We start from the raw sequence: 14,579 nt of genomic DNA on the forward strand, positions 1-14,579 counted from the left end.
ACAACATGCTAGGGAGGGATGGAATCCACCTGTCTAAAAGGGGTAAGGGAATCTTCAGCAGTAGGCTGGCTAACTTGGTAAAGCAGGTTTTAAACTGAGGGACTTGGGGGGTGGGATCCGTTGCAAAAACGCTCACACCAGCACGTCCAACGGGGGAGTAAGTCAGGCCAAGCAGTGTGGTGATAAAGGTTCCTTAGCTGCCTCCCAAGAGGTGAAACAGAAGAGTAATCACCTCAAGTGTATGTACACAAATGCATGCAGTCTAGGTAACAAACAGGAGGAACTGGAGCTCTGTGCCCACTCAGAAGGATACAGCATCATAGGAGTAACTGAAACATGGTGGGACAACTCAAATGACTGTGGGATCCCAATGGATGGTTACAGGCTCTTTCAAAAGGACAGGCAGGGTAGAAGAGGTGGAGGAGTTGCACTCTACATTAAGGAAAACCTTGAACATTTTGAAGTCAGCTATGGTGGCTAAAGTCAAAGGGGTCCTCTCCAAGCAGGACCTCACAGTGGGCATCTGCTATCGACCTCCTAACCACGATGATGAAGCTGATGAAGCGATACTTGGGGCACTAAAGCAAGCTTCCGGCCAACAGAACCTGGTCCTGATGGGTGACTTCAACTACCCAGACATCTGCTGGAAGAACAATACGGCAGCTCGCATGTCATCCACCAAGTTCCTGGAATGCATAGAGGACTGCTTCCTGATACAAATGTTAGATGTGCCAACCAGGAAGGAGGCGCTGCTGGACTTGCTAGTCACAAACCGAGAAAGCCTGCTTTGTAATCTCTCCATTAGTGATAGCCTTGGCTGCAGTGACCACAGCATTGTAGAGTTCGGGATCCTGCTGAGTGTGCTGAAGGTCAGCTCTAAGACAAGGATTCTGGATTTTAGAAGAGCAAACTTCAGTGCACTCAGGGCTCAACTGGGAGGGATTCGATGGGAAGCTTCCATGGATGATATAGGAGCTAGTGAGTGCTGGGAAGTCTTCAAGAACTCTCTCTTGGAAGCACAAAGCCAATTTATCCTCTACAAAGGAAGGGGAAGTAAGCGGAGCAAGAGGCCCCCGTGGATGAACCATGACCTCCTGGGTCTACTCAAATCCAAAGGGAAGCATACCAGAGATGGAGAAGTGGAGGATTATCTGTTGAGCACTACAAGTGCATTGCCAGAGTGTGTAGAGATGTAGTTAGAAAAGCAAAAGCCCAACTCAAATTCAGACATGTCAACCACAAGCAGAAAAAGAAGGAAAACATAGGCCCTCTGTTAAAAGGAAGACGAGAGTCACTGACCCACCGTCAGTGAAGGAAGAGTTAGTATATTAATTACTACAGGATCTTGACCCCCACAAATCAATGGGCCCTGACGCCATCCACCTGAGGGTCTTGAGAGAGCTGGCTGACATCATTGTAAGGCCACTCCCCATAATCTTCGAGAAGTCATGGAGAATGGGATGTCCCAGAGGACTGGAGGAAGGCAAATGTAACCCCTATCTACAAGAAAAGCTTGAGGGAGGATCCGGGTAACTATAGGCCCATCAGCCTTACTTCAATCCCAGGGAAAGTTATGGAACGAATCCTCCTGGGGGCCATCACAAGTCAAATGAAGCACGTGATTGGGAAAAGCCAACATGGCTTCACTAAAGGCAGATTGTGCTTGACAAACCTTTGCCTTCTATGACAAAGTGACTTGCCTGGTTCACATGGGGCGGGCCGTGGACATTGTCTACCTGGACTTCTCCAAGGCCTTTGATACGGTCCCCCACAGTCTCCTCCTGGAGAAATTAATGTGTTATAGCCTAGACAAGTGGTCTGCGCAGTGGGTGGGGAACTGGCTGACAGGCCGCACCCAAAGGGTGGTGGCAAATAGCTCCTTTTCCAAGTGGCAACCTGTCACAAGTGGAGTCCCCCAAGGATCAATATTGGGCCCAATGTTATTAGATATCTTTATAAGTGATCTGGATAATGGGATCAAGCGTAGCCTGATGAAGTTTGCAGATGACACCAAGTTGAGTGGGGAAGTAGACACTCCAGAAGGGAGAGCTGCTCTGCAGGGAGATCTGGATAGGCTGGAAGAGTGGTCTAACAAGAACCTTACGAAGTTCAACAAGGACAAGTGTAAGGTCTTGCACCTGGGAAAACATAATATGGGTATGCAGTAAAGACTGGGATCCACCTGGCTGGAGAGCAGCTCTGTGGAAAGGGACCTGAGGGTCCTGGTGGACAGAAAGCTCAACATGAGCGAACAGTGTGCTGCTGCGGCCAAGAAGGCCAACAGGATGCTGGGTTACATCAAAAAGGGCATCGCCAGCAGGGATAAAGAAGTCATTATCCCACTCTACTCAGCGCTTGTCAGGCCACACCTGGAGTACCATGTACAGTTCTGATCCCCGCTATACAAAACGGATGTGGACAGGCTGGAAGGGGTCCAGAGAAGGGCCACCAAGATGATCAAAGGACTGGGAAGCCTGCCATATGAGGATAAGCTGGGAGAGCTGGGTTTGTTCAGCCTTGAGAAAAGGAGGCTTAGAGGGGATCTCATCACCATGTACCAGTACTTAAGGGGCAGCTGCAAAGAAGACGGAGACTCCCTTTTTACACGGAGTCCCATGGAGAGGACAAGGGGGAACAGACACAAGTTGCTTTTGGGGACATTCCGATTGGACACCAGAGGAAAATTTTTAACAGCGAGGAGAGTCAACCATTGGAATAATCTCCCCAGGGAAGTGGTTGACTCAGCCACGTTGGACACCTTCAAGAGTCGTCTGGTCAGGGCGCTGGGCCATCTTGTCTAGATTGTGCTCTTCGTAGAATGGTTGGACTAGATGATCCCTGAGGTCCCTTCCAACCTGTGATTCTGTGATCTTTAATGCGTATCTATTTTTCTCCATCATAAATTGCTTTCAGTAATGCATATTGCCAGATACAAGCTTTAGTAGTCCTCAAGCAACAATGCCAATCTATGGCAAACCTCAGTCTAGCATGTGCTCTCTTGTTGGGTTTACGGTATCTGGTGACTTGGCAGGAGAATTATGACAGGAAAAGAGGTGCACAAAGCAGTAAAGAACCAAAAGGTAGTCAGGTCTGCTATGAAAGCATCACGAATGCCGGAAACCTTTATGCAACACTCAAATTTTGCCTTCCGACCCCCTTTCCTCACTTCATTGCATCTTGTCTGATCTATCTACATCCCCCCTGAATGGCTGTATTCACACCTGCCTGGAACCTGGACCCCACAAGGTTTTGTGGGGGACACACCAGGGATTAGGACCCAGAAATTGCATCAACTGTTGTTGTTATGTGACTCCACAGCCTTCTGCAGCCCTGCTCCAAGTCACTTATCCAACCCATCTGTTCCTACCTCTTTCCCGTCATCCTTACTTCGTTCTCTTGTTCACAAGTCTTCCTACCAGCCCATAAAGATGTGCCACAAAAGCACTCTTTTATTAACTGCTTGTTCAGTGTCTGGTACTAACAGGCTGCTTGTTACCAGCTCACTTAGCTCTTACACACTCCCCAGTGCTACTCTTGAAAACCATGGTGAAGTGCTTCCATACAGTCCTGTATCTGCTCCAACCACACTTGAACGTTAGAAGTTTCTTCATGTAAGGCTGTAGCAGAGGTCCCAATAGGGATCCAAGGCTTACATAGTAAGGAATACAGCTGTGTCAGATTAGCTTGTGATCAACACCTCCAAAACAGGTGAAGAGTGTGACCAGAAAAATCAGGAGATTGGAGAAGTGGAAGGGCTGGTGAAAGGTCCCGGCACAGGTTGCAGCCAAGCTAACAATACAAGACATGGCTTCTTACCTTTCAGCAGACATAGTTTTCACCAATAAACCTCCCAGCAGTACCATTTGTAGTGCTAGAACCAGACTGCAGTACCAGGGAAAAGAATGATTCACAGAATACAAAAAAAAGCCTCCAAACCCACAGTGAGCAGAAGCAATGGGATTTTTTTGTATTGAACTACCTTCACCATGTACTGATGATGACTCATGCAGCGGCCTAGACAGGGAGGACAGAAATCAGGAACCAATTAACCAGTAAATGTAGACCAGTCCCATCAGAAAACATCATCATGATGTCTCCACCATGGGGTGAACACACACACAGAAATCCAGTGATTCTCCCTGCAAGCCTCTACTACAGTGTCATTTCTTAACCAGCGGCAATGGTTGCTTGCAACACAATGTGCAAGTGTTTGTCTGTCAAATCAAAGCATCTGTGATGAAGTAGCCATTTGTGGGGTTTGTGCATAAATTATGAATAAAATTCTGTTAATACCTTGCATAGGGGAGTAAGCTCTACAGAAACAAGAGGGAGAACTTAAGAATGTGGGTGGGTGGGTGGCCCAGCCAAAGGAGTCAGGGACTCCTTAGGATAACATAAGATTTCAGTGATATTTTGCCCATGCCTGGGACCCAGCTCAGCCATCTCTCTGATGGTTCCTTTCTTCTCACCTCATTTGAAAAACCTTCCTGGAGAAAGGTGTGTTGGATTGTATGATACCACTTACTAACTAATCTTTGGTGCTTGAAAATTACTTGCTATGGTGATCTAGCAGCCTATAATCCTTGCAAAGGCGTCGTTCTTCAAGTAGTCTTGTGAAAAATGCCAATACATTTTAAGATACGCAAAGTAGTAAATCTTGTTCTATCTGTAGGCATGCCACTAGTGTGCCCAAGATTTGAGCTTTCAGAGGGAAAAGGGAAGCTGAGCAGAAACAATAAATAGTTCCGAGTCTTGCTTTGGAACCTTTCCCTAGTGGTGTCCATCTCATGTTGAGTTCAAAACCTGTGCAACTGGGCTTTTCGACTGAAGAGAAAGCATAGCAGGGGAGGGAAGGTTATTTCCTTGCAGAAAATTTCCAGAGCATTCTTCTGCCAACTCAGCAACGACAGGGCTTGAGAATGTGTACTGACTTGTCCAGACAGGGGCTCGGTCAGTGTCAAAATGCAAAAGTGAGCTCTGGAGTTACATAGAGACTCTCTGGTTTGAGTCAGAAATGGCTTTTCTTTTCTTACTTTCAAGATTAAAGAAGGAAACATATGTAGAACACCTTGTATAAAATGTTTCCTTTTGATAAAACCTTTCAGAAACTAGGGCACAGAACAACCTGATGCAAACCACCAGTACCCCACTGGGGCAATTCATGTCTAGTAGAAACACTATGGGTAGCACAGCATCTTTCTCTGCCAGGGGATCAGAGAAGAGCTGTGTACTATTAATTTGCAGACTTTGTTTTATGTTTACTTAATTTCAAAATACATAAACCTTAAACTTTCTTCATATGGGCAATTTTAGGTCCCAGTTACCACCAAACTATGGGATTTACCATACATAGTTTGTAGCTAGCTGTGACTGTCAGAGATAGTGGAGGCTTACCACTCCAGTGAAGGTTTTCACTGGCAGCAACATTTCTGGCTTCTGGGTAAAGATGAATCTTCAAATCACATATTACCTCCCCCACACACACATTTACAGAAAAATGTGTGTAAATCTTACATACAATGCAGTACCTCATGTATTGTGTACCTAAAAATCACATACACGTTTTATAAATGGTTACTTTCCAAGCACAAAGGCTGAGATGCTGTGCAAAAAAGGCACGCAGCACAATTCTAAGCAAAGGGACAACTTGAACCTTTGTGATTTTGGGGTTTTGCAGCAGTCCACTCAAGAGCATTTTACTCTTACTTTCCTTTTTTTTCCCCCAGGGCCTCTTGGACATCTCAGGAGTCAGGAAGGATCGACATACCTGTCCAAGAGAGGTAGAAGGCTCCCACAAACCACTGTTTCACTGCCAGGAAGAGGTGTGGTCACAGGTTCTTGTGATAAATTACTGATCCTATTTGGAGCAATACTTGAGACTGCATACATCTGACTAAGATTCTAGAAGACATCCTATAGACACAGATTATAGAAAAGATGTACCAGAATAACTGAAGGAGTAATGAAAAGCAGTTCTGGAGCATCAAATGGAGGTGGTCTTTTTACAGAAAATATAACTGCAAGGTAAGATCTGAGTCAGCCACGTCAGCTTCTTCTGCCCTGTTCTACGCTCCGCCTTTCTGATGGTAATGGTGCTGGTAAGAGCTAGAGGAAAGACAGCCACCTGCTCATTAGACCTTTACTTAAAGGAACCAAGAACCGTTTGACAGGTGACTATTAGCTCCATTCCCTCATTCCGCAACACCTGGAACTTGTTAGAGAACATATCAGAGCCTTCCTGAAGCCCCTGGGAAGGCTTATCTTACTGATTCCAGCATCTCAAAATGCCTCAAACCAAAGACTGATATTTCTTGTTCAGACAAGCTGAAAGAAGAGCTCTGTGGACTCCCTTCCCAGAGGAAAATCTGAATCTTCAAACCAGAAATCCTGCTCCTCACAAGTGTTTCAGTGATTATATCATTCACCTTAGTCATATTGCCCCTTGGCCTGGTAAGTAGCAATGATTAAAACCTCTTCTTCTCTGCAAGAATCAGTAGTAGTTTGTAACTTGCAGGGATCAAACCATTAGTTCGTTCAGGAATGAGCCCAAGAATACTTAGATTATAGCAAGTGTATGTACAGGCCTTGTGTTTATTGAAAATAAGTACCCTGACTGCTGAAATTGATAACACAGGCTGCTCTAGAGCTCATGCTCTCTTGCAGAACCAGTTTTAAGGTCTTAATTAGTGATTACATCAGACTGCAAGGGATACAAACCATAGAAGGTTCTAAAGGTTACCGTGCCAAGAAATTATACAAGCAAGGAAGCCTGACATGAAAATATATATGTACAGTCTGTAGCATTTTACACATAAGAAGCAAGCAGCACACCAAGCAACCATCATCAGGAACCCAGGAAGAACAGATTCACCGATAAACTCAGAAAGCCTTCTACAGTGTGCACAATTTTGTCTTGGTATCATACTAGTTGCTAGAGTGACAATGAAAGAAAGTCATGAGGTAGCAACAATCCTAGATATACCAAAGATCTTATACTTGGGCTCATGAACCTTTGCCCTGGAGGCGAGCAGATCTTTCAAAAATTGCTACTGCACAACATGTGAACACACGCAGCAGAGTTCTCAAATAACACAAACGCTATGGCTGTGAGCCATTAGGCAGACAGCCCTTAGACTGCAGGCTTTCCATCAGACTCTTATCTACACATTTCCAGAGCTACATTTTTCCTAAACTTCTACCTTCTGAAGCTTCTTAGCAACAAAATATGCTTTTAAAATATTACACTACCTAAACATTAATTAAAGTTACCACTTCATGTGCTGAGCATTGAAGTTCTGACAAAGCAATCTCATCTTCAGCAATGAGGCATCAAAACACCTTCAGCCACAGATGCACATCAGTGAAACTGTCGTCCCATAAAACTTTTCGAAAGCAGTTTCATTCCCTCCCTCTTAAATAATGCACGAATACAATGGCTAGAGAGATGAGAAACAGAACCTAAACATTAGAAATTGAAGTGATTTAATTTACACTAACATGCTCTGTGAACAAAAACAGCTTTTGGAAACCAAGCCCTGTACAAAGGAACTGGATTCAGAGTATGTTAAAATATTGACAACATCCATGGAACAGTGCAAGTCCAAGCCAAACTGTCTTCTCTCCCAAGGTGCTGCTCTTGTGACTTCCAAAGCAATTTTGCTCTCCCATTTTACTAAATAGAAGATTAAGCTGATGGTGAATTAACTCCCTTTTCTCTGTATCTGTCAATTCCTGTTGCTCTGAATCTCAAAAGATTTGCATTGAATTTTCCCCATTAAATTGCAAATGCAGAAAATCTTCCCTTCCTGACTTTTTTCCAGTTCTCCTTTTCTAGGCTGAACTCTGCCTGGTTTATCCTAAATTAGCCTGATCTGTCCTCTAGTCATTTGATACTCCAAGACTTCAGACTTCAGAAATGAAAGCTTTTCACTTTTGTTACAGCATCATATACAACCATCACTCTCTTTAATCTCACAGTTCTCACTGGTCTTTCTTACTCCACCTAAAACCATCACCTCACTCTTCCAGTCCTATTTTCTAAGCTGACAGCTTTTTCCCCCTTGTACTTATTACTTCTTCCTATGCTTTAAGCAAGAGGCCATTATCTCTTTTAGCCACAGTTCCCTATCAAGACTGACTGTATTGTGGCACATAACTGTCAGGGGACTGAAATGCAACTTTATTTTTATATTCTATAGGATAGGGCCTACGTTTCCTTCATGCCCTGCTCAGCATAAGGTCAAAAAAGTTACCAGGACACTGATACAGATGGGGTTTTTGAGAGCGAGGAGGTGGTCTCTTACCATCTCCTTGCATGTAAGGAAAGGAAACTCCATTTCTACTTCCCACCACCTAGTGGAAAATAGTAAAACATCTCAGGCTATCAAGACGTATTACAAAATTACACCTTGTTGTTAACAAGAAGCACAGTAAACTCAAGTCAAAAGAAAAAAAAAATAGTGTTTTATTAACTACCACACTGTTATAATACACTTTAAACGTACAATAAGGTAGCCTTTAAATTTGAGGTGGTTTTAAGAATAACAAATGAACAGATTTCCAAATGTTTTGTAAATAGGTGAACTGCAGTAATTATTGTTGTACAATTTTTGAAAATGGTATAGCACTTACAGACTGGCTATATAACTTCATTTTGTACATTTTTCTATAATTGAAAATATAAACAGTAATTAAAAAATAAAAAGAAAATTCAGCATAATAAAAAACATATATGTTTATCAGTTAAATGTACTGGATACATACAATTTTTAAGGGAAGAAGCAAAAAAGGAAAGATGGCTGATATTTAAATGCAGATTGACTAACCAAAAACTAAACAACAAACAAATAAAAACCTCATAAAACCCCTAGTTCACTATGACTATATCCATATGTTTGGGAGTACTGTCAATATGGAAGTGATTTTTCTATTGTATTTGCATATGTTATATTTTACTGGTAATTTACATGATGGCTTTTAAGGCCCTGGCAGACAGATGGTTTTTTGGAAAAAGATTTGATTAAAATCACTGCTGAGACGCAATACACCATATTTTTGGTCCTCCAATGTTCAAAAGAAGGGATATACTTCACTATAACATTTGCCTTACCACCCAAATGCCTCAACCTATACATTTTTTTTTAACATTTTAAGCTTTTTAAACATTGGTTATATTGCCCACCTTGGTTATTGAAAGAATATTAACAAGACATCATTTTGGCAAATTAAATCTTAAACATGGCTTTTCAATAGGATTTAAAAGGTGACTATCCCTAGAGTTCCATGTTAAAATGTAGTTTTCAAAATCTTACAAGAGTAATGCTTAAAATATTGTACATAGTTAACCTAATTAAAATAATTAGCTTCAAAATGACAAGTTGATGAGCTAAGTAAAGCCTACACTATGTAACATTTGCTTGGAAACTTGATTTGTCAGTTATGCATAATAAAAATTCCAGTCATCAAGAAAATTACAAAATTTCTTTTATCATAACATGATTTCTTTTCACCCATCAACTTCTTTTATCTTACAATAGATAAATACCAACATGTTCTCATTTTTTTACACTAAACCACACAGGATTGATGCATTTGGTTAGACTACCATTTCCATTGTTAAATTCTTTTTTTTTTTAATATAACTTGGTAAAATTTCATCTCTTCTAGATTCCAAAAGTACCTACAAAACCCATGCAATTTTACCATTTTAATATACTATGGAATATCATACAAAGTAAGGCATTTCAGTGTCATGTATAACCAAGTTACCGTCAATCCAAAAATTTTTGCACATCAATAAAAAGATATCTAAGAACTTAGGAACAATATTCTTCTCACTACTGTATAAAAATAACCACAATTAATAGGTATCTTGTGTAATATTTACTCCATTGTCTCGTTTCCCGAAACTGTGACAAGCTGTAAAGGTATTTCAGTGTTGGTAAGAATATCCTGATTGCTGGTGCCAGATGTATTAACAGTTCCTATTCCTGAAACAGAACCTTGTTGAATATTTGCAAGGATAAGTGTTGTTCCTCCTGCAGTAATCAAAGTATCATCGGGTGTTGCTTCTACTGATGCCAGCACTGTACTGCTAGAGTGAATACCTTTTTTATTCTGATGTGTTTTGATGTGTTTGGCAAGGTGGTCACTTCTCATAAAGCGTTTTGAACATTCTGGACAGACAAATTTCTTCTCACCTGTCACAGAAGAAAAAAAAAACTCTTTTCAAGAACATTAAAAATACCACATGTACGCCAAAAACTAAGATAATTTACTGCCTTTAAGAGTCAGAATTCTAACATCATCTATACTGAAGAAAAAAAAAAGCAATCCAACATTATAAACTTCTGTGTTAAACTTCTAGACACCCATACAAATCCTTTGAAAGAAGTGAGACACAGAAAAATCAATCAGTGAGTTGGGGCGATCTTTCAGGCAAGCTAAAGAATATTGCCGTCCCATACAGCTCATCCTCAGGCTGCTAAGTTTCACTGCAATTACCACCAATAAATAACTTTTAAGAGGAGAACAAAACCTGCTGAATGATGGACAGGGAAGACTGTATGAGCTCCTGCAGAATCACACTTGAGACTGACAGAAAAGATCATAGAGTAATTCAGGTTTCAAGTGACCTCTGGAGGTCTCTAGTCTAATCTCTCTAAGCACGGCCAGCTGTAAGGTCAGACCTGGTTGCTCAGGAATTTATCCAGTCTGGTCTTGACAACCTTTAAGGATGGTGACTGCAGAAACATTCTGGGCGTCCTGTTCCAGTGCCTGGCTGTCGTCACAATGAGAAAGTTCTTACTTATATCTGGTCTGAACCTCTCTTGTTTCAACTTATGTCTGTTGTCTCTCATCCTCCCACCAATGCATCACCATGAAAAGTCAGTTTTTGCCTTCTTAATGGTGGCCTTGCAGGTACTAGAAGGTTGCCATTAAGCTTCCCTCTGCTCCTACTCTTCTCTTTGTGCAGCTGAATAAGCTCAGTTCCTACAGCCTCTCCTCATAAGACAAAATGCTCCAGCTTCCTGACCATCTTGGTCACCCTTTAGTGAACTCAATCCTGTTGATCAACATCTTTCTTATATTGGGGGCTGAAAACCAGAAACAATATTCTAGATGCAGTCTAACCAGTGCTGAGAAGAGGAGAATAATTTCCCTAGAACTAGCGTCTCTGCTTCTGTTGATACAGCCCCGGACATCTTTGCTGCTGGCCCTTGCTAATGTTCTTGTCTGTCAAGACTCCCAGGTACTTTTCAGTAGAGCAGCTTCCCAACTAGTCAGTGCTTAGCCTGTGGTGCTACAAAGGTTAATTCCACTCCAGGTGCAGTACTTTGTGTTTATCCTTGCTGAATATTGTAAGGTTCCTGCCAGCCCACACTTTCCACCTGAGTCCCTCTGAATAGCAGCTTTGCCCTCAAATATATTGACTAGTTGCCCCAGTTTGGTGTCATCTGCAAACCTAAGCAGCGTGCACTCTGTTGCCTCCTGCAGGTCAGTGATAAACATGTTAAAACAGGTCAAAGGAGAGATCCCTGCAGTTATTGGTATGCAGGTACACTAGGAGCCATTAACCATACCCTCTGAGCCGGATCATTCAACTGGCCTCTTATTTTTTTAAACCCATCTGGCTGTCCAGACAGACAGTCTGTAACATCCCATCTTGGGTTCAAGCATCCAACACGTCTAACAAAAGCATACCAGTAGGTACAAAACATCAAATATTTTTCATAGACTTTGAAAAGAATTTTCTAAGCAATGTAAGTGCTGATAAATACATAAATTATTTATATATTGTCATTGAGTTTTTCAAATAGTCTAATTTTAAAAGGTAAGCATTCTGTAGAATGTAATTATGGGTTCAGTTTGTAGGAAAACAGGTAATACAGACAATAGATTTGAAACAAACTGCTCCTTGAGAAGGTGGAAGATCTTTTCTTTGTATTAGACAAGAGAAATGTGAACCTGGGGTCCCTAATTAGTGGTCTAACCATGAAACTAGAAGATGCAGAATGATGCAGCATCACATGCTCTTTCTTGGTTTTATGAATGACATCTAATCTCTTGGACATTAGCCCTCCATTTTTATTTTTCTTTTTTAAAATGAGATAAAATTATTGAAGTTTTAAGCTGGAACAACAGTTCTAATCTGGTTCAAACAACAAACACATTGCTGAACCTGAATCAAAGTATTCTGCTTAAGCTACATTAAATGTCAGTTCTGAATCAAAAAAGGTAGCTGTTTTTTCTCCTCAGACCTACTAAAGAAACCATAGCGTATACTAAGCTCTAAGTATTAGCTGATTTTAGAAAACACACTACACTAAAATCAATTTAATACCGAGATGTGTTCTCCTCTTAAAAGGTATTTATCCAAGCCCTCTCCATGGCACATCTTTAGTCAAATGCACCAGAGGAAAAACTGAAAACCTGTGTGCGTTCTTCGGTGTCGCTGAAGCTCATCGCTGCGAGTAAACCTTTTGCCACAAAACATCCAAGTACAAACAAATGGACGCTCTCCAGAATGCCAACGGAGATGAGCTCTCAAATGTGAAGTTTTCCCATATACTTTGCCACACCCTGGTATGTGACAAATGTGTTGCTTCTTTTTTCCCAAGTTGGAGCCTCTGTTTAAAAAGAGAGAGAGAGAAAGAGAGAGAAGTTATTAATTCTAATACGTTCCTCCTAAACACTGGTCATACATGTAAGTGGGGTTACATACACCAACAGATCTGCAAACAAACTTGAGCAGCTTCCTATTTGTCTTTCAAATAGAGTCCAGTACACTCCATGAAAAGCTAGAACTAAATTCTACATGCTATCCCAATTCTGCAACAAACGATAAATTCAACAGCATGTGAAATTTAAATGACAGAAGTGTAGTCTTTAGCAAGCATGTATGGATATGGAGTTACAAATAGTCATACAGCAGTTTGTACTACTTTGATGCTGAAGTGCCCATATTTTAAATTTTTCCCAGTTTCATTTTTTACCATACCAAATACAGTTTTGGCAAAGAAAAACACAAATGACTGCAATTGCCAAAACGGAAACTGGAGATTTTGGCAACTGGGATGAGAACAGATGGGACTTTTGGCATCTTGGGGAAATCTGAGAAGCAGTTTGGGGTTGGAGGACAAGCATACTAACCTGAATATTTCCACTAAAAGGAGTGGCAGTGAAACAGCTGATCTTGCTGACATTTAAATTAATTCCTTGGTATTTCATTAAAAAAAATAATCCACCAAAATGAACACATTCACAGATAGCATAATCCAGACTACTGAGCTTAATGCCTATTTTAAGATGCTGCCTCACTGAAATGGTGGGTGATTGATTCAGTGGAAGCACCTAACACAAAAGCCCTTTTTTTTCTTTTTTTTTTTAAATAAAAGTAAGTCACCAGAGAGAGATAAGAGCCTCTGAAGACCCAGAGAAAGAGATCAGCCTGGCCAGTGCAGGGCATCATGATTGATTTTAGCCAATTTAAGTGTTTGCTGCTGCTGAAAGGGGCACTCCAGGGAATAGATCTGGCTGACAACGCAGCTATAAGAATGGTAAATGCTGGTACAAGGGAGGAGATTGAAAAATGCAGTCAAGCATCAGGCCACCTTATTCATCAGCAGTGCTAACTTAGAACAACTTAAGTGGATTCTGAAATCACAGTCTTGGGCACTCCACCCTCCATGACTGATTATACAATATTCAGTTGCCTCCCCAGGGCAATATTTTTCCTTGAATTGGGTGCTTGACTTCTGCTTAACCATCCAGTGGCTGAAGGATTTGCCAGGCCACTGTTAGACCTACATTCTCATCTCTGTATGCAGGACAGTTCTGGTGTACATCTAATGAGGGTTTCACAGTAAAATGCATATACACTTTAAGGAGCTAGCACTTGGAGCACGCATTTCTCAACAGGCACAGAAATTAAATCACTCTGAAGGGAATTCCAGTCTAAGCACATAGGCACCTAAAACATTCCAGACAGTCCAGAAAAGCAAATATAATCCAATTAAGTCCTAGAAGATGTTTTTAAGAAGTCTCAATATAGAGCAATAGTCATAGCGCTTCATTAGTCATTTTGTCTCAGAAGAAGAAATGATCACTTTTACATACTAATTTTTTGTCACAACAGTCCAGGTTTGACTTCAGAACAAATTCAATGGCAGAAGTAGAGAGTCGAGAAGACTTCTGACCCTGCTGTGGTAGCAGAAGACTCCTATGAACCTACGGATACGGTGACAGAAGAGATTCTGCTTACCTGTCTACCGATTTTTTTTTTGTTTTATTGACACCCCTCAATCCTAAACCACACAGAAAGTTCACCTGCCTGTTTTATTCAGCTTGTTTATAAATTTCATGCAAAAAATTCTCTGACATCTGACCTGATATCTTAAGCTCTTCTATCGTCATTAGTCTTGGCAAGAATACTTCTGACTTAATTTGCCTTTTTCAAATGTCCCAAAAAATCAATTCTTTGGACCAGGACAAACATTGCCTTTTTTACATCTCTTACCTCAGCTGAAACATCAATTTTTGGTAACTTTTGCTATATCTGAACTGTCAGTTTCACACTC

The 14,579-nt window shown here is 41.2% G+C and overlaps 1 protein-coding gene across 3 annotated transcripts in view; it reads right to left on the reverse strand.

Moving 5' to 3' along the window:
* Nucleotides 1-8,440: 8,440 nt before the first annotated feature.
* Nucleotides 8,441-14,579, reverse strand: part of SP3 (Sp3 transcription factor) — a 33,633-nt gene continuing 27,494 nt past the window's right edge. For all 3 annotated transcript variants that reach the window (XM_064451625.1, XM_064451624.1, XM_064451623.1), the window contains 2 exons: nucleotides 12,433-12,629; nucleotides 8,441-10,199 (listed from right to left, as the gene is read on the reverse strand). In XM_064451625.1, coding sequence (XP_064307695.1) covers nucleotides 9,883-10,199; nucleotides 12,433-12,629 — 514 coding nt within the window. In that variant the 3' untranslated portion in view covers nucleotides 8,441-9,882. The remainder of the gene's footprint in view (nucleotides 10,200-12,432; nucleotides 12,630-14,579) is intronic.

The sequence above is a fragment of the Phalacrocorax carbo genome, chromosome 5 (genome assembly GCF_963921805.1).
Source record: "Phalacrocorax carbo chromosome 5, bPhaCar2.1, whole genome shotgun sequence".
NCBI classification, from domain to species: domain Eukaryota; kingdom Metazoa; phylum Chordata; class Aves; order Suliformes; family Phalacrocoracidae; genus Phalacrocorax; species Phalacrocorax carbo.